Source organism: Helicoverpa zea, chromosome 30 (genome assembly GCF_022581195.2).
Source record: "Helicoverpa zea isolate HzStark_Cry1AcR chromosome 30, ilHelZeax1.1, whole genome shotgun sequence".
Lineage (NCBI taxonomy): Eukaryota > Metazoa > Arthropoda > Insecta > Lepidoptera > Noctuidae > Helicoverpa > Helicoverpa zea.
The window spans coordinates 2,443,835-2,469,096 of NC_061481.1; the positions used below are offsets into that span (position 1 = coordinate 2,443,835).

The 25,262-nt window shown below is 35.7% G+C and overlaps 4 protein-coding genes and 1 long non-coding RNA gene across 26 annotated transcripts in view; 3 read left to right on the top strand and 2 right to left on the bottom strand.

The window, feature by feature from the left end:
* LOC124644475 overlaps positions 1-25,262 on the top strand; it is a 179,006-nt gene that overhangs the window by 107,190 nt on the left and 46,554 nt on the right. For 13 of the 21 annotated variants that reach the window (XM_047183856.1, XM_047183847.1, XM_047183855.1 and 10 more), the window contains one exon: positions 807-1,174. The exons of the other annotated variants lie outside the window; for them this stretch is intronic. In XM_047183856.1, the coding sequence (XP_047039812.1) occupies positions 807-845 (39 nt within the window). In that variant the 3' untranslated portion in view covers positions 846-1,174. Of the gene's footprint in view, positions 1-806; positions 1,175-25,262 lie in introns of those variants that run through there. 21 annotated transcript variants of the gene reach the window in all.
* On the bottom strand, positions 678-10,301 carry LOC124644480. Of its 2 annotated transcripts, XM_047183887.1 has the most exons (4): positions 9,607-10,301; positions 6,970-7,488; positions 1,937-2,286; positions 678-1,406 (listed from the first exon to the last, which is right to left on the bottom strand). In XM_047183887.1, exons 1-2 carry the CDS (start codon positions 10,284-10,286, stop codon positions 7,230-7,232), a joined length of 939 nt encoding a protein of 312 aa, XP_047039843.1. In that variant the 5' UTR covers positions 10,287-10,301; the 3' UTR covers positions 678-1,406; positions 1,937-2,286; positions 6,970-7,229. The 2 variants fall into 2 exon arrangements, with proteins under 2 accessions (XP_047039843.1, XP_047039842.1); XM_047183886.1 differs by lacking the exon at positions 1,937-2,286.
* LOC124644484 lies at positions 10,376-12,715 on the top strand. The gene is made up of 3 exons (XR_006986074.1): positions 10,376-10,689; positions 11,829-12,041; positions 12,199-12,715. It is a non-coding gene; the product is annotated as an uncharacterized LOC124644484 (long non-coding RNA).
* LOC124644479 lies at positions 13,019-14,612 on the top strand. Its single transcript, XM_047183885.1, has 2 exons — positions 13,019-13,304; positions 13,383-14,612. Exons 1-2 carry the CDS (start codon positions 13,121-13,123, stop codon positions 14,609-14,611), a joined length of 1,413 nt encoding a protein of 470 aa, XP_047039841.1. The 5' UTR covers positions 13,019-13,120; the 3' UTR covers position 14,612.
* Positions 14,619-16,708, bottom strand: LOC124644478. Its single transcript, XM_047183884.1, has 3 exons — positions 16,448-16,708; positions 16,083-16,244; positions 14,619-15,886 (listed from the first exon to the last, which is right to left on the bottom strand). Exons 1-3 carry the CDS (start codon positions 16,537-16,539, stop codon positions 14,623-14,625), a joined length of 1,518 nt encoding a protein of 505 aa, XP_047039840.1. The 5' UTR covers positions 16,540-16,708; the 3' UTR covers positions 14,619-14,622.

Sequence of the window (25,262 nt, forward strand, 5' to 3'; positions counted from 1 at the left end):
TAAATTTATTTATTATTTTTAACTATAATCTCCCAGGTCGCCTCCAACAGGTATCTGTGGAGATCTAAGGGAGAGGCCTATGTTCAGCAGTGGACGTCCGCCGGCTGAGATGATGATGATGATAATCTTCCGAGCCTATTCCCAGCTATGTTGGGGTTGGCTTTCAGTCTAACCCTGCGGTGAGTACTACCAGTCTTTTACAAGGAACGACTGCCTGTCTCAACTGAATCCAGTTACCAGGGCAACCCAATAACCCTAGGTAAGGCTGGTTGTAAGCCAAAGATGAGCCGGGATCTACAGTTTAAGTGCCCTCCAAAACAGTTATTGGTGTCCAAGATATACTTAAAAAGTACAAAAGTTGCTTTGGTACTTGCTGATTCTAGAATCATACTTGAGAGGTTGGTTCTTTACCTACTAGGCCACGACGACTTATTATTATTAACTTATTATTTTTAACTTTCGACGCAAAAAAGGGGTGTTATAAGTTTGACCGCTGTGTGTGTCTGACTCAGCTCTTAAACATCCAAACTAATATTATAAATGCGAAAGTAACTCTGTCTGTCTGTCTTTTCTTCACGCCTAAACTACTGAACCGATTTGTGTGAAATTTGGTACAGACATAGTTTGAAACTTGAGAAAGGACATAGGATAGTTTTTATTACAAAAAAAAAAAAAAATATTCCGGACATATAGCGCCATCTATTGGTCAAATCAAAAATCTGCTGGTAGTCACTATTCCACGCGAACGAAGTTGCGGGCAATAGCTAGTTCTTTTATAATTAATCTATTTTTTAATTTCTTTACAGAATCAACGAGGAGCAGGGAAAAAGAGTAAAGTCTCTTGAATATAATGGCAGAACTATCTCTGAAATGTGAGTGATATAGTCATTCATAGAACGTTCAAGTGCCTGCCAGAAAGTCTTGCCAAGGGGTATTGGGTTGCCCGGGGAACTGGGTTGAGGAGGTCAGATAGGCAGTCGCTCCTTGTGGCACACTGGTACTCAGCTGCATCCGGTTAGACTGGAAGCCGACCCCAACATAGTTGTGAAAAGGTTTCGCAGATGATGTTACGATGCATGCGCTGTGCAGATAAATGAAAAAAAAATACTGAGTTGTTATCTGTTAATGACAATGAGTGAGTTTTGTAATAAATATTGTTGATTTTAAAAGTGTATTTATTGGTTTTATTTATTGATACCCAAAGATTACCAAACTGCTGGATAGCGTAGTATAGTTATCGGCACGGATAATGAGCTCTCGGCGGAAGAGTGGGGATCGCTTTGCGCACTGTACAACAGGGGGGGACAGTTGCCTACATCAAGCTTGACGATTAATGAAGCAGCGCCATCTTCATTCCTTAACGGTGAAACTTATGTTCTGCTTTGTCTAATCAGCAATAGATGTCTCTGTAATAAAATTCTAAAAGTCACATCTTTTATTTTTATACTTATATAAACGCAGTTAATCGCAAGCCGACCCCAACATAGTTTGGGAAAAAGGCTCGGAGGATGATGATGATGATTAAACGCAGTTAATCATGTTAATTTACAATATCTTAAATTCAATAAATATTATGGAAACAATAGCAACACTGCCCTTATATTCTCCTCTGATTTTAATGTCAATGACATGACACATGTAAAATCAGGCGGTTTAATCATGGTTTAATCTTAGTACAAAAAACTGGGGAAGGCATTGGTTACAATGACAGCAAATCACGAAGTCATCAAATAGTCCTTAAGCGTTCAAGGAAAGGTGTTTTTTTACTTTGTCGGGTTATATTGTGACGTAGTTGGGTATGTTATCTACTAATGATAATAGATGGCACTAAACTAAATCGGAATCGAACTTTTGGAGAGACAGATTGAATATTTTCTACTAAATTAGTAAATTATTCTATAATTTAGGGCTTTTATTTATATGGGCTTTTATTTACGAGAGAGTGGTGTAGGTCTTGGGAAAGCCTGCACTATCTTAACTGCATCCCAGGCGATGCAGCATCCGTGGAGAGGTCACTTCACCCACTACAGCTATGCTGTGTGGAAAACAACACGGGGAGTGGCAGTGACCGGTTATAAGTCCAAGCAGATAGACGTAAGCGCGGACGCCAGGGGTCACTCTCGACAGTGGGAGGGTCCATCGAAGGCCCATTGACTAGTTACCGCCCGCTTCAAGCCGGGCAGCCCCCGGCCAGTAAGGTACTCGTCCGTCTCGGTGCTGGCCTGTTTTCCTTGGGTGTGGGAAGCACTAGTATAACTAGAGTGTCGGTGCCGTTAACGATTTCACCTGTGGCAAAAAGAAATAACAACAATAAAAAAACTCCGAAACGCGAATCCATGCGCTTTGGTACATGGAATGTCCGTACTATGAGGACAGGCTTCCCGGACACCTCTGGAAGCTCTGATTGCACTCAACATCTGCGCAAAACTGCGGTAATAGACGCGGAACCTTGGAGACTCAACATAGCTGTAGCAGCTCTTCAAGAAACCAGATTACCTGATGAAGGTTCGTTACGTGAGACCAACTACACGTTCTACTGGAAAGGAAAGGAATCTTCCGAAAGTCGCCAACATGGAGTAGGATTTGCTGTAAGGAATGACCTACTCAGTGCAATAGACGATCCTCGAGGAGTGTCGGAACGCATTATGACGTGTCGTTTAAGCACAAGCAGCGGCTTTGTCACCTTAATATCCGCTTATGCACCGACTTTAAAATCTTCTCCCGAATCCAAAGACCTTTTTTACGACCAACTATGTGAAACGCTAAGTAGGGTTCGGTCAGGGGATCGCCTAATTATCCTAGGGGATTTTAATGCACGTGTGGGTCAATCGCATGCATCCTGGCCAGATTCTATGGGTAGTCACGGTGTAGGGACATTAAATGAGAACGGACAACGTCTCTTAGAATTCTGTTCGCAGAATCTGCTTTGTGTAACCATTACCTACTTTAAAGGAAAGTTTATGCACAAAGTGTCCTGGAAACATCCTCGCTCAAAACACTGGCATCAGTTGGACACCATATTGACTAGAAAGAAGAACTTGGGGGACATTCTGCACACTCGAACATTCCATAGCGCAGATTGTGATACCGACCACTCACTCGTCGTCACCACGGCATCTTTTTGCCCCAAAAAGATACATTCGTCGCAATCTATAGGTAGTAAAAAATTGAAAGTACCAACGTCAACATCCAAAGATGAGATAGCTTCTTACCAGCAGCTAATTAAAGAAGAATCAGCTTCTTGGGATCCTGACATGTCAGCCAGCGAGGAATGGGTTAAAATAAAATCTATTCTCACGGAAACTGCGGCAAAAGCATTCGGCTACAAACCTACATCAAAACATGACTGGTCCCAAGAAAACATCGACCATCTTCAACCATTTCTGGATTTAAAACGTCAGGCGTCACTGAACTATCGACAGAATCCGACAAGTACGACACGTGGCGAATTGTCTAAAGCCAAAGCAGACCTCCAACGCAATGTGCGCTTTTGTGCCAATTCTTACTGGTTGGAACTTTGTAAGAGTATTCAGAGTCATGCTTCAACTGGCAACTTTTCTGGCGTATACTCGGTTATTAAGAAAGCGCTGGGCCCTTTACCAAACAAAACAGCTCGCCTAAAGGAGGCTGACGGCTCTTGCATCTTAGATGCGGATCGGCAGCTTCATAGATGGGTAGAACACTACTCAAATCTCTACTCTCAACCCATTGGTGTAGAGCCCGAAGCAGTTCAAATGTTCCCCGAGTTACTTGTTTGCACCGAGCTCGACGCTGTACCTACAGTTGAGCAATTTATTACCGCTATCAACCAGCTAAAGCGTGGTAAAAGTCCGGGAATTGACGGTGTTCTAGCTGAAATTATCAAGGTGCGTTGTGTGGGCCCTATACTCTACAACTTTTTTGTGAAATGCTGGGGCCCGATTCTCCTAATTTTACTTAAGAGCCATTCGATTGACGTTCGACTCGATTCGACTGAGATCCAATCCCGACTCGATTACGATTGAAGCGTATGTGGCATTCCGCTATTTTTTCTTTGAAATAAACGTTTTTATCCTTTTCTGTCATTCAATAATGAATCATTTTATCTGCAAATGATTTACGATTGCAAAATGATTGTACAGCAAACTACCGTGTAGACCAAAATCATCAAAATAGCAGACCAATCGCACACCAATCAAATGTCAATCGAATACGATTGGTCTTTTATTAGTAGCAGAATGCCCGATATGGTTAAAACTGCTATTACGATCATATTGCAATTCGATTTCTATTCGATTTTGACATTATTAACTTAGGAGAATCGGGGCCCTGGAATGAAGAATACATCCCTCAGGATATGCGCGATGCAAACATCATCACATTGTACAAAGGAAAGGGCGACCGCGGCGACTGCAATTCATACCGTGGAATTTCCTTACTAAGTATAGCTGGCAAACTACTGGGTCGTATGATCCTTTCCAAGTTACAATTGCTAGCTGATCGAGTATATCCTGAATCTCAGTGTGGCTTTCGCGCACAAAGATCTACCACAGACATGATATTTACATTCCGGCAACTTCAGGAAAAGTGTAGGGAACAAAGAACACCTCTGCTAACGGCCTTTGTTGACCTTAACAAGGCATTCGATACTGTGAGCAGGGAGGGACTATACGCTGTGCTGCAGAGGATTGGCTGTCCACCGAAGCTGTTAAACCTAATAAGGCTTTTCCATGAAGACATGAAAGCCTCTGTTGTTTATAAGGGCAATACATCTGACCCGTTTGACATGAGAAGAGGGGTCCGGCAGGGTTGTGTACTAGCACCAACACTGTTCGGTATATTTTTCTCTGTACTCCTCAAAGTTGCGTTCGGAGATAATCAACAAGGCATACACCTTCACACCAGGGTGGATGGTAAGCTCTTCAATATTTCGCTCCTTAAATCCAAAAAACATCGCCAGGATATTATCGTTGATAGCTTACTGTTTGCGGATGATGCAGCATTTGTTGCTTCAAGCCCATCGCAACTTCAGGAAATGCTGGATAGGTTTAATAAAGCTTGTAAGCAATTCTCTATGTCAATCAACGAAAGGAAGACGGTAATTATGACGCAGGGGATTACTGAGATACCCACAATCTCATTGGATGGTTCACCACTGGAGGTTGTTGAAAACTTCTGCTACCTGGGATCCACAGTCACAAATAACCTTTGCCTGGACGCCGAAATAAACAGCCGCATCGGTAAGGCCTCTACGATGTTCGGGAAGCTGAGCGCAAGAGTTTGGCACAACAAATATCTGAAGAGCTGGGCTGATAGGTTTGGAGTGGCGGTAAATCCTGGCAAGTGCCAAGCTATTTTAGTTGGTAGTAGTCGCATTATGCAGAGAGTGGATTTAAGCAGCTTACCTCCGGTACAATTTGATGGTATGAACATCCCTTATAACTCAAGCGTGAAAAACCTGGGCTTACATATCGACACTACGTTAAGCTGGCAATCTCATATTGGGAGTGTTAGCCAGAAGGTAACAGGTTTGCTGCGCTACTTTTATCGGTTAAGAAACCTTCTCCCGTTCAACGTGAAAGCAATGCTTGTGCGAACCTTGATCTTTCCCATAATTGACTATGGTGATGTTTGCTTCTACGACCTGAATGCAGATCTGCTTAATAAACTTGACCGGCTTCTCAACAATTGCATTCGATTCGTTTTTAATCTTCGCAAGTACGATCATGTGTCTGCTTATCGAGAACAGCTTAGATGGCTGCCAATTAGGCAAAGACGTGAGATGAGAGCATTAACTACTCTATTTTCCATTCTTCATACTCCTTGTTCACCCCCATATTTATCATGCCACTTCCAGTTTTTGTGTTCTCAACATGACAGAAATTTGCGTTCCTCCAACAACCGTCTACTCCAATGTCCCTCACATCGCACAGATTTCCTTCATTCCTCCTTTTTTGTCCAATCTATTCTTTTATGGAACAAGTTGCCCTCGGAAATTAGGATGGTAGATAGCCGATTGACTTTCAAATTGAAGCTTCGTGAGTATCTTCACCAGAGTTTGCAGAATTGACACAACTATGCATTTGATTTTGTGTTATTTATATATGTATTAAATTAGTGCACCTGCCATGAATTTTCTCCTCCACCTAAAGGTTGACTGGTAGAGAACGCCTAAGGCGTTAAGTCCGCCTTTGTACATTGTTTTTTTTGTAAAATATGTGCAAAAAGTATAATAAATAAATAAAATAAATATCTAACAGTTAAGACTAAGATTATTATCTACCAGACATGCATCTTATCCATACTCTTGTATGGCGCGGAGACCTGGGGCCCGATTCTCCTAATTTTACTTAAGCGCCATTCGATTGACGTTCGACTCGATTCGACTGAGATCCAATCCCGACTCGATTACGATTGAAGCGTATGTGGCATTCCGCAATTTTTTCTTTGAAATAAACGTTTTTATCCTTTTCTGTCATCCAATAATGAATCATTTTGTCTGCAAATGATTTACGATTGCAAAATGATTGTACAGCAAACTACCGTATAGACCAAAATCACCAAAATAGCAGACCAATCGCACACCAATCAAATGTCAATCGAATACGATTGGTCTTTTATTAGTAGCAGAATGCCCGATATGGTTAAAACTGCTGTTACGATCATATTACGATTCGATTTCTATTCGATTTTGACATTATTAACTTAGGAGAATCGGGGCCCTGGACATCGTATGCTAAACAGGAGCGGAGATTAAACAACTTCCATATGCGCTGTCTCCGGCGCATATGGGATATTTCTTGGAAGGATCGAGTAACAAACGAGAAGGTACTTAGTATGGCGTGCATACCTAGCATAACCGCACTTCTTAAACAAAGAAGATTGCGCTGGCTAGGGCATGTGCAGTGGATGGAACCTTCTCGTTTGCCAAGACAAACTCTCCTCGGCCAAATATCAGATTATTAGAACACAAGTTAATTAATAACTTACCGTGGGGCTAACCGACCGTGTGTGAAAAGGAGTCCCGCCAATGATATTAAACGTACAAATTTTTAAACACATATGACTATGCATGGGAAATATTAACATAAGTTCATTTTTTTTTATTTTTTTTTTTAATTTATTCTTGGCCATAGATACAAGTCTTTCAGCCGAAAACATGGATAATTTTAAAATACTTTTAAATTACAAAGAAAAAATAATCTTATACCTACTTATTTGCAATACAATACTCTTAACTTAACACCTTTTTATATTTTTTCTACTGTGTTACATATGTATTTATACAATGTCTTATAAAACTTCTTGTTGGCAAGTAGTTCCTGAACTTGGCGGGGAACACTTTGTTGAATTTCTTCGGATTCAAATTCATCATTAACATTACCTTCACATTCACATATTTCACTTACTAAAATTAAACGTTGGAAATTAAAATTAGCACATTTCAGAACAATATGATCCAGATCAGCAACTTCAGCATCACAGTATTTACATCGGCTATCGTTATATATGTCGCAGGGATATGATAAAAACGGGGATATGATCAATTCCCTAAGGGACTTGATCAAATCACGGAGGATGTTAAAATAACAACACGATTTTATCTTTTCCCTAAACAAATCTAGTGAATTGAACAAATCACTAGATTGGTTCAGTGAAATGACAAAAATAATTTTGCTTTGATATTTTAAAGGTTTATTTGGTAAGATATATCCAGGCCCGCCGTAAGCGGGCGTGCAAGGCGTGCACCGCACGCGGGCGGCATGTCCTAGGGGGCGGCAAATCGAGCGACTTAAAAATACAATATCTTTTTACCAATGATTTGATTTCAATATTTCCGAGTGCAGCAATAGCGCTAAGAATATTACTTACACTGCCGATTTCAGTTGCATCCCTTGAAAGATCATTTTCAAAATTAAAAACGATTTAACATCAACCAGTAGCGTAGCGTGAGGCAGGGGGGGGGGCGAGCGGCACGATTTAGGGGGCGGAAAAATTAAGCCAAAATTACGTAATAAAATATTTTTTATAAAAATTGATGAGTAGATTAGCAATAAAATTTCAGAAAAAGCCGCCCTCGCTTTGGTCGTATCCTGTCAATTTTGACGGGTTTATCCCTTGCATCCCCAAAAAAAATTCGCGCTCGCTGCGCTCGCGGCTCCATGTCAGATAGGTGCCACAAATTATCTCCGTCTTACCACAAAAACTTTTAAACGTCAGTTTATGCCTTGTCTAAAAAAATGTCAAATTCTGACGTTGACATATGGTTCATTTTGCAGCCAAAATTTTATTAGACAAGTGTAAAACAGGGTTTAAAGTTTTTGTAGTAAGGCCCTCTTTGTTTAATTCTATTCTGAAAAAACATTTTTCGCGCACGTCAGTTATGGCTTTTTGTTCACTTTGGCTTTTTATGACATGTTTACTTCATGAAAACTCTAGGGAAAAATTTGCGCTAGCTTCGCTCGCGGTATACATTTGCACTTCATTTCTGTACATATCTTACTATTTGACTTTGCTTTGTTAATTTACAGTGCTTTTTATTTGTTTTGTGTCCTTAGTCTGAAAAATTTTCGCGCTCGCTTCGCTCGCGCTCCCTTACATATGAAGTGTGTATTATGCATTGACTTTTCAACGGGAAACCCATCAAAAACCATAAATAACATATTTTACTGAATTTAAACATTGTTATAGATAATTATTTCGTTAGTTTGAGTTAAACATAATCTGTGTTAAGCACTTTGATATACATATGTTGGTACCTATTATTCACAATTTTTCAATACATAGGGGCCACTTGGGTAATGATTGCACAAGGGCGCTACATAAGCTCATTTACGGACATTAGCTAGAGATACCTTTGGCTCCAATTACTTTTGCAGACCATAAATTATAAAATTTGCGCGCTCGCTTCGCTCGCGCTTATTTATGATTACTTCTCTCTTCTTCCATCGCACCGGCGCACTACACAGAAGAGTTAAGTTTTTGTAATGATTATGTGGCTTATTTTTATAGTACTTCAGTAAACAAATATAATTAGTGTACCTAATTAAAATACATATTTTATCATCTTAACGAATTTTTCTTTTATTGACAAAACCCAGTATAATAGGTAGTCGTAGGGCGGCATAATCAGTTTTGCACGCGGGCGAACTAACAGCTAGCGGCGGGCCTGGATATATCTACATAATTATGATAATCAGGTGTATGCAATACAAGGAAATATTGATATAAAAATCACGATTACTCAGAACAATATTTTAATTTTTGAAAGAATCAACAAAAATTTCTTTAAAAAATATTTTAGTTGCGTATGATATGCCTATTTGTAATGATCACTTATTAAAACGTGCAGCTGATTTGTGGCATCGTGAATAACATAAAACATTATTTTTCTTACAGGCACATCTATGACACCTACGGCTTGCCTAGTGTTTGCAAGCGCGACCCAAACAAGAACTGACATTTTTTTTGTCATTTCACTGAACCAATTTAGGGATTTGTTCAATTCACTAGATTTGTTTGGAGAAAAGATAAAATCGTGTTGCTATTTTAACATCCTCCGTGATTTGATCAAATCCCTTAGGGAATTGATCATATCCCCGTTTTTATCATATCCCTGCGACATATACATTTATTCTGTTCAAGTGAGCTGGCGTTAAGCAGTGTCCTAATCGCATGCGAGTTATAGTTGTTATAAATCTTCTATTAATATATTCACAATTATTAAACCATGGTTTTGTTCGTAATTCTTTTTGGATATCTGCATACCACTTGCCTTTATGTTCTAGGGTTAGTTTCCAGTAGTCATTCCACAATTTACGGTTGATCTCTTTGATGTGGCTGTGGTAATCGGAAAATGGAACCTTCACGAGCTCTGTCTGGTCATCATAATGTTCCCAATGTGTTGCAGCGTCAGCAATTTCATTTCCGGGTATGCCACTGTGCGAAGGCACCCATACGAACTCTACATTAATAAACTTATCCAGTAACTGTTTGGTCTTAACTCTAATTTCATATAATATATAATTAAGCTTAAAAGACATATTTACATTGTTTAAAGCAGATAGTACACTCTTAGAATCCGAAACTATGAGAATTGTATGTACATTATTTACAGAATTTGCATGTTGTAATGCACAATAAATAGCATAGCTTTCTGCAGTGAAAACGCTACATGCTGCATTTAATTTTATACATTTAGTAAAGTCCAGTTGTGGATCATAAAATGCTGCCCTTACATTATGATCTGTTTTAGAGCCATCTGTGTATATAATATAATTATCTGGTTTATAACATAAGTTCAACATATTTAATGTGACTTAACTTAAATATAAAATGTTGCAGTGGTAGAATTTCAGTGGAAGTTTGTGTATATATAAACTGGTAACTTTTACCTCAAATGGCGGTTGCTATTGCAAAAGTTATTTGTGAAATAATTTCATTAATTTCTTTCTGTGCTTCGTTCGTTATGTATTTTTGCTGTTGAGCTGAACCATAGTTCCTCCAGCTACTCCATAATTGTGACGATTGTGTGTGTGAAAGGAATTTTGTGATATTATACCAAAACTGAGATAGGACTCCTGTATTTTAGTGTTAATTGTTATTATAGTGTTTATTATTATTTATTATTTATTTATTTTTTTATAGTAGCATTACTAGCATCTGTTTTGGTGCACCATGTTTTCGGACAAGTACTAGGTAGGTAGGTAGGTATGTATGTTTTATAAGTTATCATTCGGACAAATTATGATTAAGACAAAAAAGTCATGGCACTTTAAATTATGGATAAAAAAGTTAGGAGACACAATAGATAACTGTTTTAAATGTATGGCCATACATATGTAAATACATACATTTGTGGCCATATAATTAAGAACGATTTTTAGTTTCAAAGAATTTTTTACCAAACGGGTTGGAGTGTAGCAAAGGGTATGCAAAGAACTCAGGACTTGATGAAAAATTTTCTAAGTCTTGAATCCGTTGCACACCCCTTGCTAGACCCCAACCCAATACTCTGATGTAATCAATTGTATTTCGGAAAAGGCACATTAATAAAGCTCCGTAAATTACAAAAAGAGACATCGGAATCATGCAGGTTTTTTCATTACGTATGTACATTTTATAAAAATGGCAACAATTTACACAGAAGTGAACCTGGACAAATAATTAAGAACAATCTATAATAATTTCGATAACACTATATTTTTTTCAGCAAGGTGAAACATATAAATTCTTGCAGATTATCTATCACAGAATCGAAGTCTAGAACACAGGACTGCTCTAGCACGTCTAGTTTTGGAGAAAAACCAATCTGAAAATGCCTAAAAACGCTTTTTTAACGATATTTAAAGCCATTATTCTACAAACACTATTTTTTTTTGTAATTTATAACTAAAGAATCATTTAGTACTGCTCTTTTCAATTCAAATTCAGTTTACATCACTACGAGTTTTCTTTCTCAAGATATACCATTTTACATTTACGGTGTATTTTGTCCATACTAAAATGCCAATTAGTAATGTAAGGAAAATCGAATGTCGTAGCTGAAAAAATATATCATGACATTGTTTTTTTTAACCAATCATGTGCATAATTTGTGTACTGATAGCAGGGCAGTATTTTGCAAATCTTTAAAAAATAAAACAACATACATGACTTGTGTTCCGTGATGCTGTTTGTAAAAAATGTGGTCCTCATATTATCATTGGTTCAAACTTCACCATCATTGTAGCAAAGCTGTTAGCCTGACTAGGGTTTATGATTGAGATCTTGACAGTATAAAAACATTTCATGAGTGTAATTTTATTTTATTTTAAGTACTTATTTGATTTATTTTTATATTATTTAAGGAATGCATTGAGTGCTTCATGGGTTCCCAAACCCTGAAAAGGACAAAGAACGCTTCAACAACTGGCTTTACGCTATTGGTGGTGATATCTTGGCCTTGGAAAATGAGCGCATATTTAAGTACCGCCGTGTGTGTCACTCACACTTCGAACATAAATATCTATGCTGTAACAACAAAATCAGCAACATTGCTTTGCCAACATTAAATATGCCAGGTTTGTATAATTCACCATTGTAAAGTCAACACATTCAAACATTATAAACAACTTATTTCAAAAATTGACAAATGTAAATTCACTATTGTTAATATTTTATCAATGTTATTCTTATAACTTAAAAATCTCAATAATTTATAAATGTTCTTTCTTTCAGCACCATTTCTGCTGAAGAGATCCACATCAGTTACTAGAAAGCCATTACAACAAATTCTGGAACTGCCATCAACGAATTTCAGTATATTAGAATGTACTCTGTGTGTAAAATGGTCGCCGTAGCCTGCGTACACGCTTGATTATGTTTTGCGGTTGTTTTATGTGTAAATTCTAGTTTTTGTGATAATATCTTCGTTATAAACGTCGAGTCGAGTTTACTCCTCCGTTTCGGTAAAAAGATAATCTTCCAGAAACTGTGTTTTACTTCGCGCTAAGGACGCTTTTGTGTTGTGTTGTGTGTGGTCTGCTCATCACTGCAACAATGCCGCACCGATGTACACTCGGATGTAAAAGCACAGGTAAATGGGTGTTTTTCAGAAAACTTGACCCTAGCAAAATCGACCTGTCCCACACATTCAAACATTTTTATTTTGATTTTTTTATATGGAACGTGTGAAAGTGAGTTTTTGATTAATTTAGGTATATATTTTAATGTACAATTAAATCAATATGTAGCATAAAAAGTGGATAGTTATTTTTATATTTAAAATAAACCTGAAGAGGACGTATAAATATCGTGTGTCCCATGGCGCTCTTGGAGATTTCAAATGCATCTTACTTCTAAAATATTCGTTTTTAGGTATGTTTAAGTTTTTGAACTTAGTCTCTGTATTTCTAAAAACGTATTTTTAATTTTTATGCCATAAATTTATTGTTATTTTAAGAAATATCATTATTTTAATGTTGTCCTACGAAAATCATTGTTCCGGAAAATCCGGTTTCGTCACGGTGAATTTGATATCGCACTCAAGACAAAATCTACTAATGGGGCTGGCAACTGTCAAAGTGGCGCTATCGTCGTTCTGTCCCATAACAAAGCGATTTCCTATGAAAAGTTCAATTAATTATAGAAAATTATAAAAATGACACGTTGCTGTGTTCCAAATTGTTCTGAAACCGCTACCCACCAATTCCCTAAGGATGAGAAACTAAAAAGAAAGTGGCTAAAAGCAATCCGTCGTGTGAATTTCGTACCTAAAAGTGGTTCTAGGTTATGTCGAAAACATTTTAAAGAAAGCGACTATGTAATGATTAGTAAATACACAGGTAAACATCACTAAAAGTTATAATTTTGTCCTTAGGATTTAAGATGATTAAATATTATAGTAGAGATTTTATTTACAGGGGTAGAACATCAGCATAAACATTTGAAAAAGTCTGCTGTACCTTCTCTTTTTCCATGGAATGTAAAACCTGTTTCCAAACAATCAGAGGACAGAGAAGAACGATTGAAAGTTCGCAATTGTAAGAAAAGCCTTTTCCAAGAAGCAGCTTCTTCGCAAAACAGGGATATTGAACCATTTCAGGATGTACTGTGTTCTGAACAGGATGAAAATATTGGTCAATATGTGGATATTTTAACTGAAGGTTCCGCACATCAAAATGCTTGTAATGTTACTGATACAACAAAAATAATGAAAAATGAAGCAACGCAAACATCAAGCATTATGAAAATCTTCTCTACTGATTTATTGGTGACTGATAATGATTCAGTAAATTTTTATACGGGCCTGGAAACTTACCAAAAGTTTTCATTAGTATTATCTACATTAATGCCTATGGCTAATGATATAAAATATAGATGGAGCAGAGTTATATGTTTGTCCATAGAAGAACAATTTTTAATGTTGCTTATTAAATTAAGACGAAATAAGCCTGATTTTGAGCTAGGAAAAATGTTTGGTGTAAGCAAAACAGAGGTTTCAAATGTGATTATTACCTGGATTAATTTTGTTAATGACCTTTGGAGTCTCATTAATATCTGGCCATCTCGTGAGCTAGTCAACTTTTATATGCCTAATTCTTTTAAAACTAATTATCCTTCTACAAGAATAATTATAGATGGAACAGAAATTCCCATACAAAAACCTAGCCAACCTGATGCTCAAAAAGCTTCTTTCAGTCAATATAAACACAAAAATACTTTGAAATTCTTAGTCGGGTCATCACCTGGTGGGTTATTTACTTATTGTTCAGGAGCATATGCTGGATCTACAAGTGACCGCCAAATTGTGGAACGCAGCAGTCTTTTCGAGAAGTGTGAACCAGGAGACAGCATTATGGCAGACCGTGGTTTCAATGTTCAAGATTTATTTGCTAGTAAAGGTGTAGGAATAAATATTCCTACATTTTTAAAAGGAAAATCCCAAATTCCTGGAGTATTATTAAAACAAGACCAGAAACTAGCCAGTCAACGGGTTCATATAGAAAGACTTATTGGTTTATCTAAAACATATAAAATACTAACGAGTGAACTTAACCAGTATTATATTCCTTTAGCCTCGAAGATATTTTTCATTTGCATGATGTTATGTAATTTCAGGGAAGGAATAGTAAATAAAAACATAAATTAATGATTGGTTCATTATTTATTAAAATCTTCATAATTATAATATAAATACTTATTTAAAAGTTCACCCTTATAATAATTTTCAAAAAAATTATCTAATTTCAATAACATTTCTTTTATAAATTGTTCATCTCTGTAAACATATACCACTTTTAAATCAATATAGGTGTATATCACCAGGTTACAATATTTTCTATTAGTGCAGTACAACTGCCCCTGAATTTGGTAATAATATGGAGAATTTTTCTTTAAATTCAAAATACCATCAATTTCATATAAATAAGGCACACTTGTAGAGGTTATATTTTGAGATCTGCTTGCATATGGGCATTTTATTTCTATCGTAGTCTCTGAACCCAACAATGCATCTGGTGAAGCTGCAAGATGAGGCCGTTCTTTGCTGATGAAAAGCCCACAAGGCTCTGCTATGAGGTCATACATTTGACAATATTTGTCTAATGCAATTTTTTCATTTATAATGCCATGGCTTGTTGCTCTGCTGAAGAATGTTTTCTTCTTTTGTTGCAGTTGTTTTGCGTAGACCTTCATTGTTGTCTCTCTTAAATGACATATTGTATGGAACGTGCTAGCCGTTATATGTTTCTGCCTTTGGTTATGCCATTCATCACTGTTGCTTTGAAAACGTGTTTCCTCTTCAATTTTTTTTATTTGATCCTCAGTTATTTCTGACACCAGCAAATTTTTCAAGATTTTTGATTTTTTATCTTCTAGAGTATAATTGTGATCTATCTCTAAGCTATAGGGATTGGCAGGTTCATACATTTGTTTGAGAGGCATAGAGCTATTAGGGAAATTTAAAACCAAACTTCGAACCCTACTATCATAGTTGATTTTGTTTATTTTATTGACAGGATAGGGCTCAAATATTACTGGCAAATTTCTTCTACGTGTCAATTTTTCGGCACGGATAGGTGTTCCTGAATATCGAGATGTTGGTACATGAAATTGCTGCAACTTCTGAGTGCAGGTTTCAAATAATAAAATTTGTTTTGCATGTACCATATGTTCTATGCCAAATAAAAGAACAGCAACATGTTTACATGAAGCATTACTTCCGCTACCTGCTGGACACTCACAGTGTGCTTCCATGATGTTCCCATATTCATCGAATTTAATATCTACACTATAATGCAGTTTCTTCATACTTTTTCTGCAAATCCCTTTGATATATGTTTCATTTGATGAGGTGTGGGATCGTGCTGTAACTAAGTGTCGAGATTCATACAGTTGAGCCACTTTATCCATTTTTTTGCTAGTGCTGCAAGAAAAATATGAGAAAATCAATTAAATGAGCTAGTATCATTGGTAATACAATTTGAAATATTATTTATATAGGTATTTTGTTTAAATACCGGCTGGGTTTCAACTAAATACCCAGGAAAAAACGTATTAGGTAATAAAAATATTTTTCACAAGATGTTATTGTTAGAGTATTGTACTTAACAGAAACTTACTATGATAAATAATGTCTTATTTGTGTTTTATTTAATGGAGGTAATTTTGTGTGACTATTTATGTCACGGTAGCACTCATTAGAAGGTAATTTCATCGCTGGATCGTCTGTTTCAACATTTTCCCGATTTCCGAAGTTGAAATTCTGGTCGTAAATCTCCAATCTGTAGAAAAACAAAGATATTATTTAAAAATGTTGTTGCAAATTCGTAAGTGTATTTTAGATATCTAATGGAACTAAATGAGTATACAATGTACTTCGATTTTGTGTTGCAGTTGACACAAAGTCTATCTTCCATCAGAATAATACGCAAAACCAACGTAAAACACCAATATAGGGCTACAAACAGCATTTTGATTGCCATACCTTTCGATTAGGTCTGCTTTTTTTCCACGTAAAGAAGCACCTCGTTCCTTCAATTCCTTTTTCAGTTGAGGAACTGTCCATGTAGAATACATTGTTATTAATCAATTTAAACTTGTTTTAACACTTAACACTCACGGATGGTAGTATAATATCGCCTGAAACGCAACCGAATCAAAATGACACACAACCTCAAACAACTTGACAGGGACAGAATTATGGTGGCGACATCTACATGAGCTTTCCGTTGCCAGCCCCATTTGTGTTTTTTCTACCTTCTTGGCAACTTTATGATCGTATTAGGATTCCGCCATTGCCGTTTTAAAGTCAGGTAAGGCTAAAACTGTGACGACAATGTTGGTGTCATCGGTGCGCAAAATTTTTGTTCCGGATAGTGGCAGTATTTAAAAGGTTAATAAATTGTTTTCTAAACTCTATAATACTGTATAAAACATAAACAACTCATCATTATTAGATTAGTAAGGCTAAAAACGAGGTAGTTTAAATAAATATTAGGTAGTTATTTTCAATTTTAAAAGTCTCGTGAGATGAAAACGTCACCTCCTGTGCATCACGTTACATACTACCGGAACAAAATCGTAACGATCTTGAATTGTAAAGCTTAGTGTACAATTAAATAATTTATGGGAGCGTCCTGTCCGCGCGTGTGGTAGGTATCAAACGAAAAGGCTTACATTTAATCGGTTTTGTTTATATATGTGTGTGTAAAGGTTTATATCTAAAAATTTTGGGAGTTAATACTTTATTCTTTGTAATTGTGTTTTGAAATCGGCAGTGTGGACATTGCTCAAATTATTCTTATCCATCACGAAATTTTCATAATAGTCACTGTCCCATATTCTGAATGTTATAAAAATGGTTTTAAAATATATATTTTTCATTTTATAGCGTTTATTTTGGCATCATAGTATTTTGTTAGTATCTAAAATTTCTCACTAGGCTTGATTTTGGAAATTGTAGCGGGTATCATTAGTAATGACAACTTTTCAAGTGAGATGTGTCCAAGAAGTGACGAAAGTGAAATTATTTAGCTGATTATTTAATAATCTTATAGAATTATGCTATCGTTTTGTTTGTTTTTAAAAGATTTTAAGTATATCTTTATGCTACCATAAGTTGATTTCGTTTTAATACTTGTTTGTTTTATTTCTAATTAATTATATTTTGTGACGTTCAGGAATACTATGCATCATACACTGACAGAAAAACTTTAATATTTCTTAAAATCATATTATAATTTTAATTTAAAATGCAGATTTAGCTAGTTAACAATATATTCTTTAATATTAGAGTAAATATAATAGAATTCACGAAATAAAAAAAAAAATATTTCCTGTGCGTCACAGGGTATTCTTTTCTGAAAAACACCCAAATACATATCTATATCAGTTAAAAACCGGCAGTTTTTTTTTTTTTTTTTTATATTCTTTCCTCTCTCCATCTGCGATCAGCCCTCCCAGCTATAATCAGATTGTTTGTTCCTTTCCACTTGACGTTTGAGATTGCTCACATCCTGCGATCCGTTATCCCTTCAATCACCAACTCACTAGCTAGAGTCTTTTTTATCCTACTAATATTATAAACGCGAAAGTTTGTATGTATGGATGTATGGATGTTTGTTACTCTTTCACGCAAAAACTACTGAATGGATTTGAATGAAACTTTACCACAATATAGCTTATACATCAGAATAACACATAGGCTACAATTTGTAAACATATTGTTCGAAATACTAAACCTGCGCAGACGCAGTCGCAGGCACCAGCTAGTATAAATATAATTTCATTTTTCAACAATAACTTTGATTCCCTCTTTCAAAACAGTTTCATAGTTCTCGATTTTAAGTTTTAGTCAATCTGTCATCATAATTTTTACTAAGGTACATAGTTTTCATAATAATTGCAATCGAATTTATCAAAGTTGTAAGATACCTCTAGTTATTTTCCACGAGCTGGCACTACGTACCGTCTAGTACTATAGTTCGGCCATTCAGAGAATGCGTTCCTGACACGTCGCGATTGAACTGACGACGTAACTTTGCAATGGCGTTGCAGTTACGATAAAAATATTTTTGCTGGTTGTTTACCGTTTTAACAATTGAGGAGCATTAAAACAACATTATTATATCAATAATCAATGAATGTAGTTACGTCGTCAGTTCAATCGCGACGTGTCAGGAACGCATTCTCTGAATGGCCGAACTATAACATCACTTAATTTACGATTTTTTTGTATGGGAGTAAAGAAAAGTTGTTTTTAGACTTTGTCAGACAATTTTTTGATTTTTTATCTCCTTGGCCATCCACAAACTGAATAAACTTTGTGCTTAGCAATACATTTAGCAATCCATTTTTCTATTATAGAAGTTATCAAATCAAATAATTTATTTCAACAAAGCCAATTACAGGCACTTTTGAATAAATTGTAAATAGACATAAAATAAAAAAAAGTACAAAAATAGTTATGGTGCTACAGTCGCAGTCACAAGACATAAAAACTGTGAAAGTACCGTAGGTGCTCATTTCAAAGCATAGATCTCTATGGACAGTGGCGGATTTACAAATTTGCCGCTAGTAGGCCATTCAATTTTTGCCGCCCCTAATGATATTTCTGTCAGTTACTAGATTATTTTTGCAACCCGCTATGTAACGAAGAGTTTAATGTTGACCTAACAAGTTTATCTGACAGCGACTTTAAAGCGTAAAACCTCTGTAACTTTTAAACGGCTCAATTGATTTTCATGAAACATGTCTAAGAACACTCGTCCGTAAAACACCTGTAATACAAAAAAAAAACTAAATTGAAATCGGTTTATTCGTTCGGATGATCAGTGGCGTACGCCGCATCGGGTGGCACCCGGGGCGGACTACCTATTGAGCACCCCCCAAAAAAAAACGACACAATATAATCACGGACTAAAATTGTAATTGAAGATTGTAGAAATCATTCATGGTGCTTTTTGCTAGGTTTAACATAAAGAAACCGGAGTCATACCACTGCAAAGTTATAAAGCGCTAGCTAGTTTCATAAAAACCAGTGTCAAGTAAAGAAGCCGCGAGCGCAGCGAGCGTAAAATTTTTAAGTTTTAGAACAGTAAAGTACCAAAACGAGTTTATAAAACCGGCCTAAAGTGAAAAAGTCGCGAGCGTAGCGAGCGCGAAATTTTTTTAGTTTTGGGACACAAACGTAGGTACCCAAACAAGTGTGAAAAAAAAACCACTGCAAAGAGAAGAAGCCGCGTGCGTAGCGAGCGCGAAATTTGTGATTTTTGGGACGCAATGATATCTAAAGAAATTAGAAAAAGTAACTATCAAGTGAAAGGCGAAATTTTTGAGTCTTGGAACACAAAAATACTCAAATAAGTTTGAAAAAAACCAATGTGAAGTGAAAACGTTGCGAGCGCAGCGAGCGCAGCGAGCGCGAAATTTTTTGAGTTTTGGGGCACAAAAGCGAAATTATTTGGGACACAAAAGTCCTCCACCTCCTGAACAGCTTAGAAATCGTCAGCGTAGAGCGTCAGTTGTTTTTGCTACATTGGTGCTTTAACTTTTTGTTAGATTGGACTCAAAGAGCGCAGAATAAACCAGAAATGATGAAGGAACCGCGTGCGAAGCGAGCGGATCTTTCAATTTATTTTTATTGAAACGCTATTGGAATATTTTAAAATTCATGATCACATAAACCTAAGCATATATTACAGTGCGTTTATTAATCGTTTATTTATATATGGATTGTGTACTCTTATAATTATAAAAAAAAAAAAAAAAACTGTAAAAACATTAGAAAAATTTGCCGCCCCTTTAAGTCTGCCGCCATAGGCACTGGCCTACTTGGCCTATTGGTAAATCCGCCACTGTCTATGGAGAAGAATGAGCAACAACAACAACTCCATGGACACTCTTTTATTATAAATATCACATGAATAATGAAAGAAGACTTTTTCTATTTGTATTAATCAAAAATTTTGTTTGTTTCAGATGTGCCATTGCACATCTTTCCAAACCCGATCAAGTTTCCTGATCGTTTTAAAACTTGGGTGAATCTTGTTGGAGGAAAGCTTGAAGCACCATCTGACTACGAATTTTATAAGAAGCAGCGGCTATGTGACATCCATTTTTCTATTGAACAAAAAAATCGCTTCAAACGCCTAAATGCATTGGCAGTACCGAGTCTTCATTTACCAGGTGAGTTCCCTCTTCTTTCCATCTTTGCTGTTATAATTGTTACATAACAAAGTAGCAATGTCTATTAATTAATTTTCAAAATATGTATTCTTGTTTGCTTTTTCTTGAAAATATAATTTTTTGAGTAATAGTGATGTTACATACCTACATCAACACATTTTGACATTGACATTCACAAATCAATGTGAATGTTTTTAAAAGAGGAGGTAGCTTAATTTGTCTGTAAATATTTTTTGATAAATAAAAAGTAATAAATCTATACCTACCTTTATAAGGTTTTTTCCATGCTAAAAAAATTGTTATAGGCACATCTAGAATTCAACAGCCTGTGCATTCATTAACGGATAAACTATAATTTCTTACGATTGCTATAATTGAAGTGATTTATTGGTTTATTGCCTTAAGTGTACAGTGCGCAAAGCGATCCCCACTCTTCCGCCGAGAGCTCAATATCCGTGCCGATAACTATATTACAAATTGTGTCTTAAAGGTTTCGTTTTATTTCTGATGATGATGATGGCTATAGACATGGGCAAAATGTGTCATTGAAAAGAAAAGATAGATATGCATCTTTCAATCACTGGGATATGAATCACTCTTTCATATCTTTATATCAGTAGTTCAGTATAACTCAGTAGCTCGTTTAAACTCGCAACTCGTGTGCGGCTCACTCATTCAAATAGATCATTCAGATATAGTGATAGGTTGGTTGTTGTTTGCATCTTTCTGATATATTGAGCGGTTGCGATTGAACAACTTTTTTCTAATTAAAAAAAATAGTATTCTTATGACTGTAGGTACAACCTACTTCTTTTATGTTAATTAGTTCAATGAATAGTCAATCGCAATCTAGTATTGAGTATAAGCATTAGTTTAGTAAGTATTAGAAAATAAAAATAGAAATAGCCTTCTGATTTCCTTTCATACTTTACACAGGCTTAGGACTAGGTAGACACCTACGAAATTATTTACGTGAAAATTAAATTTTAGTTCAAAATGTGTATTTCGAGTCAAAACATGTTTGTTCGGTAGGCGGTAAGTTTTCAATACATTTGACAAGATTATAATACCGAAATATTCACTAAGGACAAACAATTATAAGCCTTATGCGTGAGCAATAGAGTTAACAACTTATTATTGGGTGTCAACTTATTGTGGTCAAAGTAACGACATTCGTAATCGTATGGGTGCGAGCGAGACGGCTCGCTTGACGTTCAACCAATGGCGCGCGACGAAGCTATCCGACGCCACAGATTAGTTAGTACCCGACGCGATGACCGACGAGTGAGTGAGGTGTAAAGAAAGATATACTGAACTACTGACACATTCGGATATGTAAAGATATGAAGAGTGATTGATTCAAATGGAATGATTCATATCATTTGTATCCAGGGGTGACAATCTTAATAGTGGCAAACGAGAAAACGTATCATTATAGGTCTGCAAAATGAAGTGAGACAGTAAATACATTGAGGTCCTTACATGGAAGTGTCATTTTAATTTGGTAGTATTATAATGTAAGATATTAAAGAAACTGAAATATAGATGGCGTTATTTGTAATGACGATGATGCGCGATTGCGTAGTAGTTATGCTTAGGTGTGTAAGAGGGCGCTATCACATCTTTTATTGGTTCTACTCTTACCCTATCTTTTTTTTCAGCTAAAATAAAAAAATAAATAATAAAAATTTTGAGTTGCATATTGAAGCAATTACTAAAATTTAATGTTTATTATCAATTAGCCAGAAATAAAATAAAATTCAAGAATTTATTTTCTACTGGCAACATTAAATCCATTTTCTACATGCAACATTATGCAAAAATTGTCAATCAAACAAATTTGGCTGCCGGTTTGCCATAGAGTATAGTAAATAGATTGGGAATAGAGAACCCACTTCGATTTTTTTCTGCAACCTTCAAACGATTTTTGAAGCGCCATCTGGTATCGTCTGCCGAAACAAATTGTTTATGTGTGCGTACATCCCATTTCACACACATGTATACATCAGTATTGTCTACAGGTTATTCGTCATCTCGACAGACTAAACTCACCATTAAAGTGTCGAGTTGGTGAAACTCGAAATTTGTACATTTATCATGTCGTCAACTCGCCACTCAAGATTTTCATTCGTGTCCAGTTAGTGAAACTTAGATTTTATCACTTTTATGTTTTCGCCAACTGGATACATTGTGTCACAAACATCATCGGCCACTGAACGTCCATTTTGCAAACGTTTGAAACGCGAAAAGTTGATTCCCAAACTTGGCGAAAACATAAAAGTGATAAAATCTAAGTTTCACTAACTGGACACGAATTAAAATCTTGACGTGGCGAGTTGACGACATGATAAATGTACAAATTTTGAGTTTCACCAACTCGACACATTCGTGGTGAGTTTAGTGTGTCGAGATGACGAATAACCGTCTATAGATATTCTAGGGGAATTTGTTCATACGTACGTACTTACAAAATATAGCCACAGAATGTAGAAAATAGTTATTTATTGAAATATGGAAATACAACACAGATTACTACAACTCAACAGAACAACGTTATGTAGGAACATTTAGAAAGTACTTAGTAGGCGACCTGGAATTAAATAAAAATCATATTTACTTATGTTTATGTTTATTGTAATAAATTTGTGCTGAAAGTTTAGTTTCATCATCCTCATCACGATATTGGATTTTACCTGATAAAATTCGATTAATTGAGCGGCACCAACTATATACCAAAATATTTATTGTAATGTTTTCAAAAACATTTCTTAATTCTATCTTGTGGATATCGCAGGTGAAAGGATAATCCACAAATATGTCTAAAAACATTTTTATCTTTTCTTTTAATTTAGTTTTTGGCACATTCTTTTTCAAAATTTCTACTACAATATTTTGTATGTCTTTAAAAACTTTTTCCGCCACTATATTGGGATACAACAGACAATGTTTTCCTTTTGTATATTCTTTTGCCCTTATATAACTATTTGATTTTAATTGACTGTCGCCAGTTAGTTCAGTTTTGCAGTGCCTGCATGATTTAGCAACTTTTTTAAAACATTTAGCCAGCACCCACCCACATACATAATTGGCCTGACCAGCATCAGCAGGCTCAGAATTTAAATTTATAAAAGGCACCTCAATTTCGTCATTTTCTTCTTGCTGAAATGGTAGAACCTCATTACTGGGAACATTAGAAGTGTTTTCTAAAAGTTTGTCTTCCAAAAAGAAACTCAATGTCTGAAGACAATCATTGTCATCATTTTCACAGTTAGCGTTAAGTGAATGGGGTGAGTTATAATTATTTAAAAGAAGTGATTTATAGGCACCTTCAAAGCTAATTGTGTTGGGTGCCGTATTCCTCACCCCAAAACTTCTAATGTTCCCAAAAAAATTTTCCAGTGGGTCCTGGTTAAAGTTTCTGGTCATCATTGTATCAAATAAATATTTTTGGGATAATATTTTCCACAACTGTTGCATGCCCTCAATAGTACGTATAAAATTTTTTATTGAAGGTACCGAACTCGTTTCAATTAATCTTATTTTATTTTCCTTTTCTTTTTTAACTTTAATAAATTTTATTGATTTTAATACCTTTTTGGCATTTTCCCATAATTCATGATGAGGAGAATTGTTTCTAACACCACATTTATACATTTTTCCATGTATCATATTAAATGAGCTTGAATTTAAGGAATCAAATAAATTGTCCATCATTTTGGTAAATGTAATTACTTGGCGGCACTCATTAGATAAATCGCCCCTAGCAGATAAATGTTCTGCAGCTGTAGCAACACTGCGGCTAAAAATTTGGGTTGCGTGTTTGACCTTCATTTTTTTTATTTTCTCCACATAAATATGTTCATCAGTTAGTTTCTGACATATTTTTAATTCACCATGTAATTTGTCCGCTTCATAAATTTTCTGGTAATATTCCCATTTTATCGTCTTTTCAACCTTTTCTTCGAAGTCGAAATATTTTAAGTCCTTCGTAAGTAAATTGTTTCTTACCCCTTTCAATAAATGAGGGACATCAAATAATGGGATAATTTTAGATTTCCCTACTTCCATTACATCATGTCTCCATTCCTTATTTTCTTTTATGAATTTTATTCTACTATCTTCAATAATTTCATTCACTACACTGACATTTACTGTGCTTTGGTCGCACACTGTGCACAAAATATTAAGCCCTGTACCCTGAACATATTTAATGACTTTTATAGTCAAGGCTTTTAATTCTGCTTTGTTAACAGAATTTGTAAAAAAGTATGCAACAGGCTGTTTAAATTTTTTCTTTAATCCTTTGACCATGTAAACTAAAACATGGTCAGCAATTTTTTTACTACGCCAAGCGAATCCCTTTAATTTATCCTTAGATCCGTCGTAATGGATCTGCGGCGATATTGACATCTCGTCAAAAATAAGACAGCAGAGGCGATCTTCTGGACTTAATTCCTTCACAGTCTTTCTCATTTTTATGAATAAAAACTTATTTAGCCCCGACTCTATTTCAATTTTCGCAAGAAGCCTTTTTAATGATTTTATAGAGGGCAATGTAAAGTATTTATATAAAAGAGTATAACTCTTGGGACTCTTTTTGTACATGGAGAGAG

What these genes read in the sequence shown, in the direction of transcription:
- LOC124644480 (XM_047183886.1), bottom strand. Translation starts at nt 10,286, where the DNA reads ATGTTGAACTTATGTTATAAACCAGATAATTATATTATATACACAGAT. An exon ending in CACTTGAACAGAATAAATGT is followed by an intron (nt 7,489 to 9,606) that starts ATATGTCGCAGG and finishes TCCCTGCGACAT; the next exon opens with ATATAACGATAGCCGATGTA.
- LOC124644479 (XM_047183885.1), top strand. Translation starts at nt 13,121, where the DNA reads ATGACACGTTGCTGTGTTCCAAATTGTTCTGAAACCGCTACCCACCAA. An exon ending in AATGATTAGTAAATACACAG is followed by an intron (nt 13,305 to 13,382) that starts GTAAACATCACT and finishes TTTTATTTACAG; the next exon opens with GGGTAGAACATCAGCATAAA.
- LOC124644478 (XM_047183884.1), bottom strand. Translation starts at nt 16,539, where the DNA reads ATGTATTCTACATGGACAGTTCCTCAACTGAAAAAGGAATTGAAGGAA. An exon ending in AAAGCAGACCTAATCGAAAG is followed by an intron (nt 16,245 to 16,447) that starts GTATGGCAATCA and finishes GTTTTTCTACAG; the next exon opens with ATTGGAGATTTACGACCAGA. An exon ending in ATAAGACATTATTTATCATA is followed by an intron (nt 15,887 to 16,082) that starts GTAAGTTTCTGT and finishes TTTTTCTTGCAG; the next exon opens with CACTAGCAAAAAAATGGATA.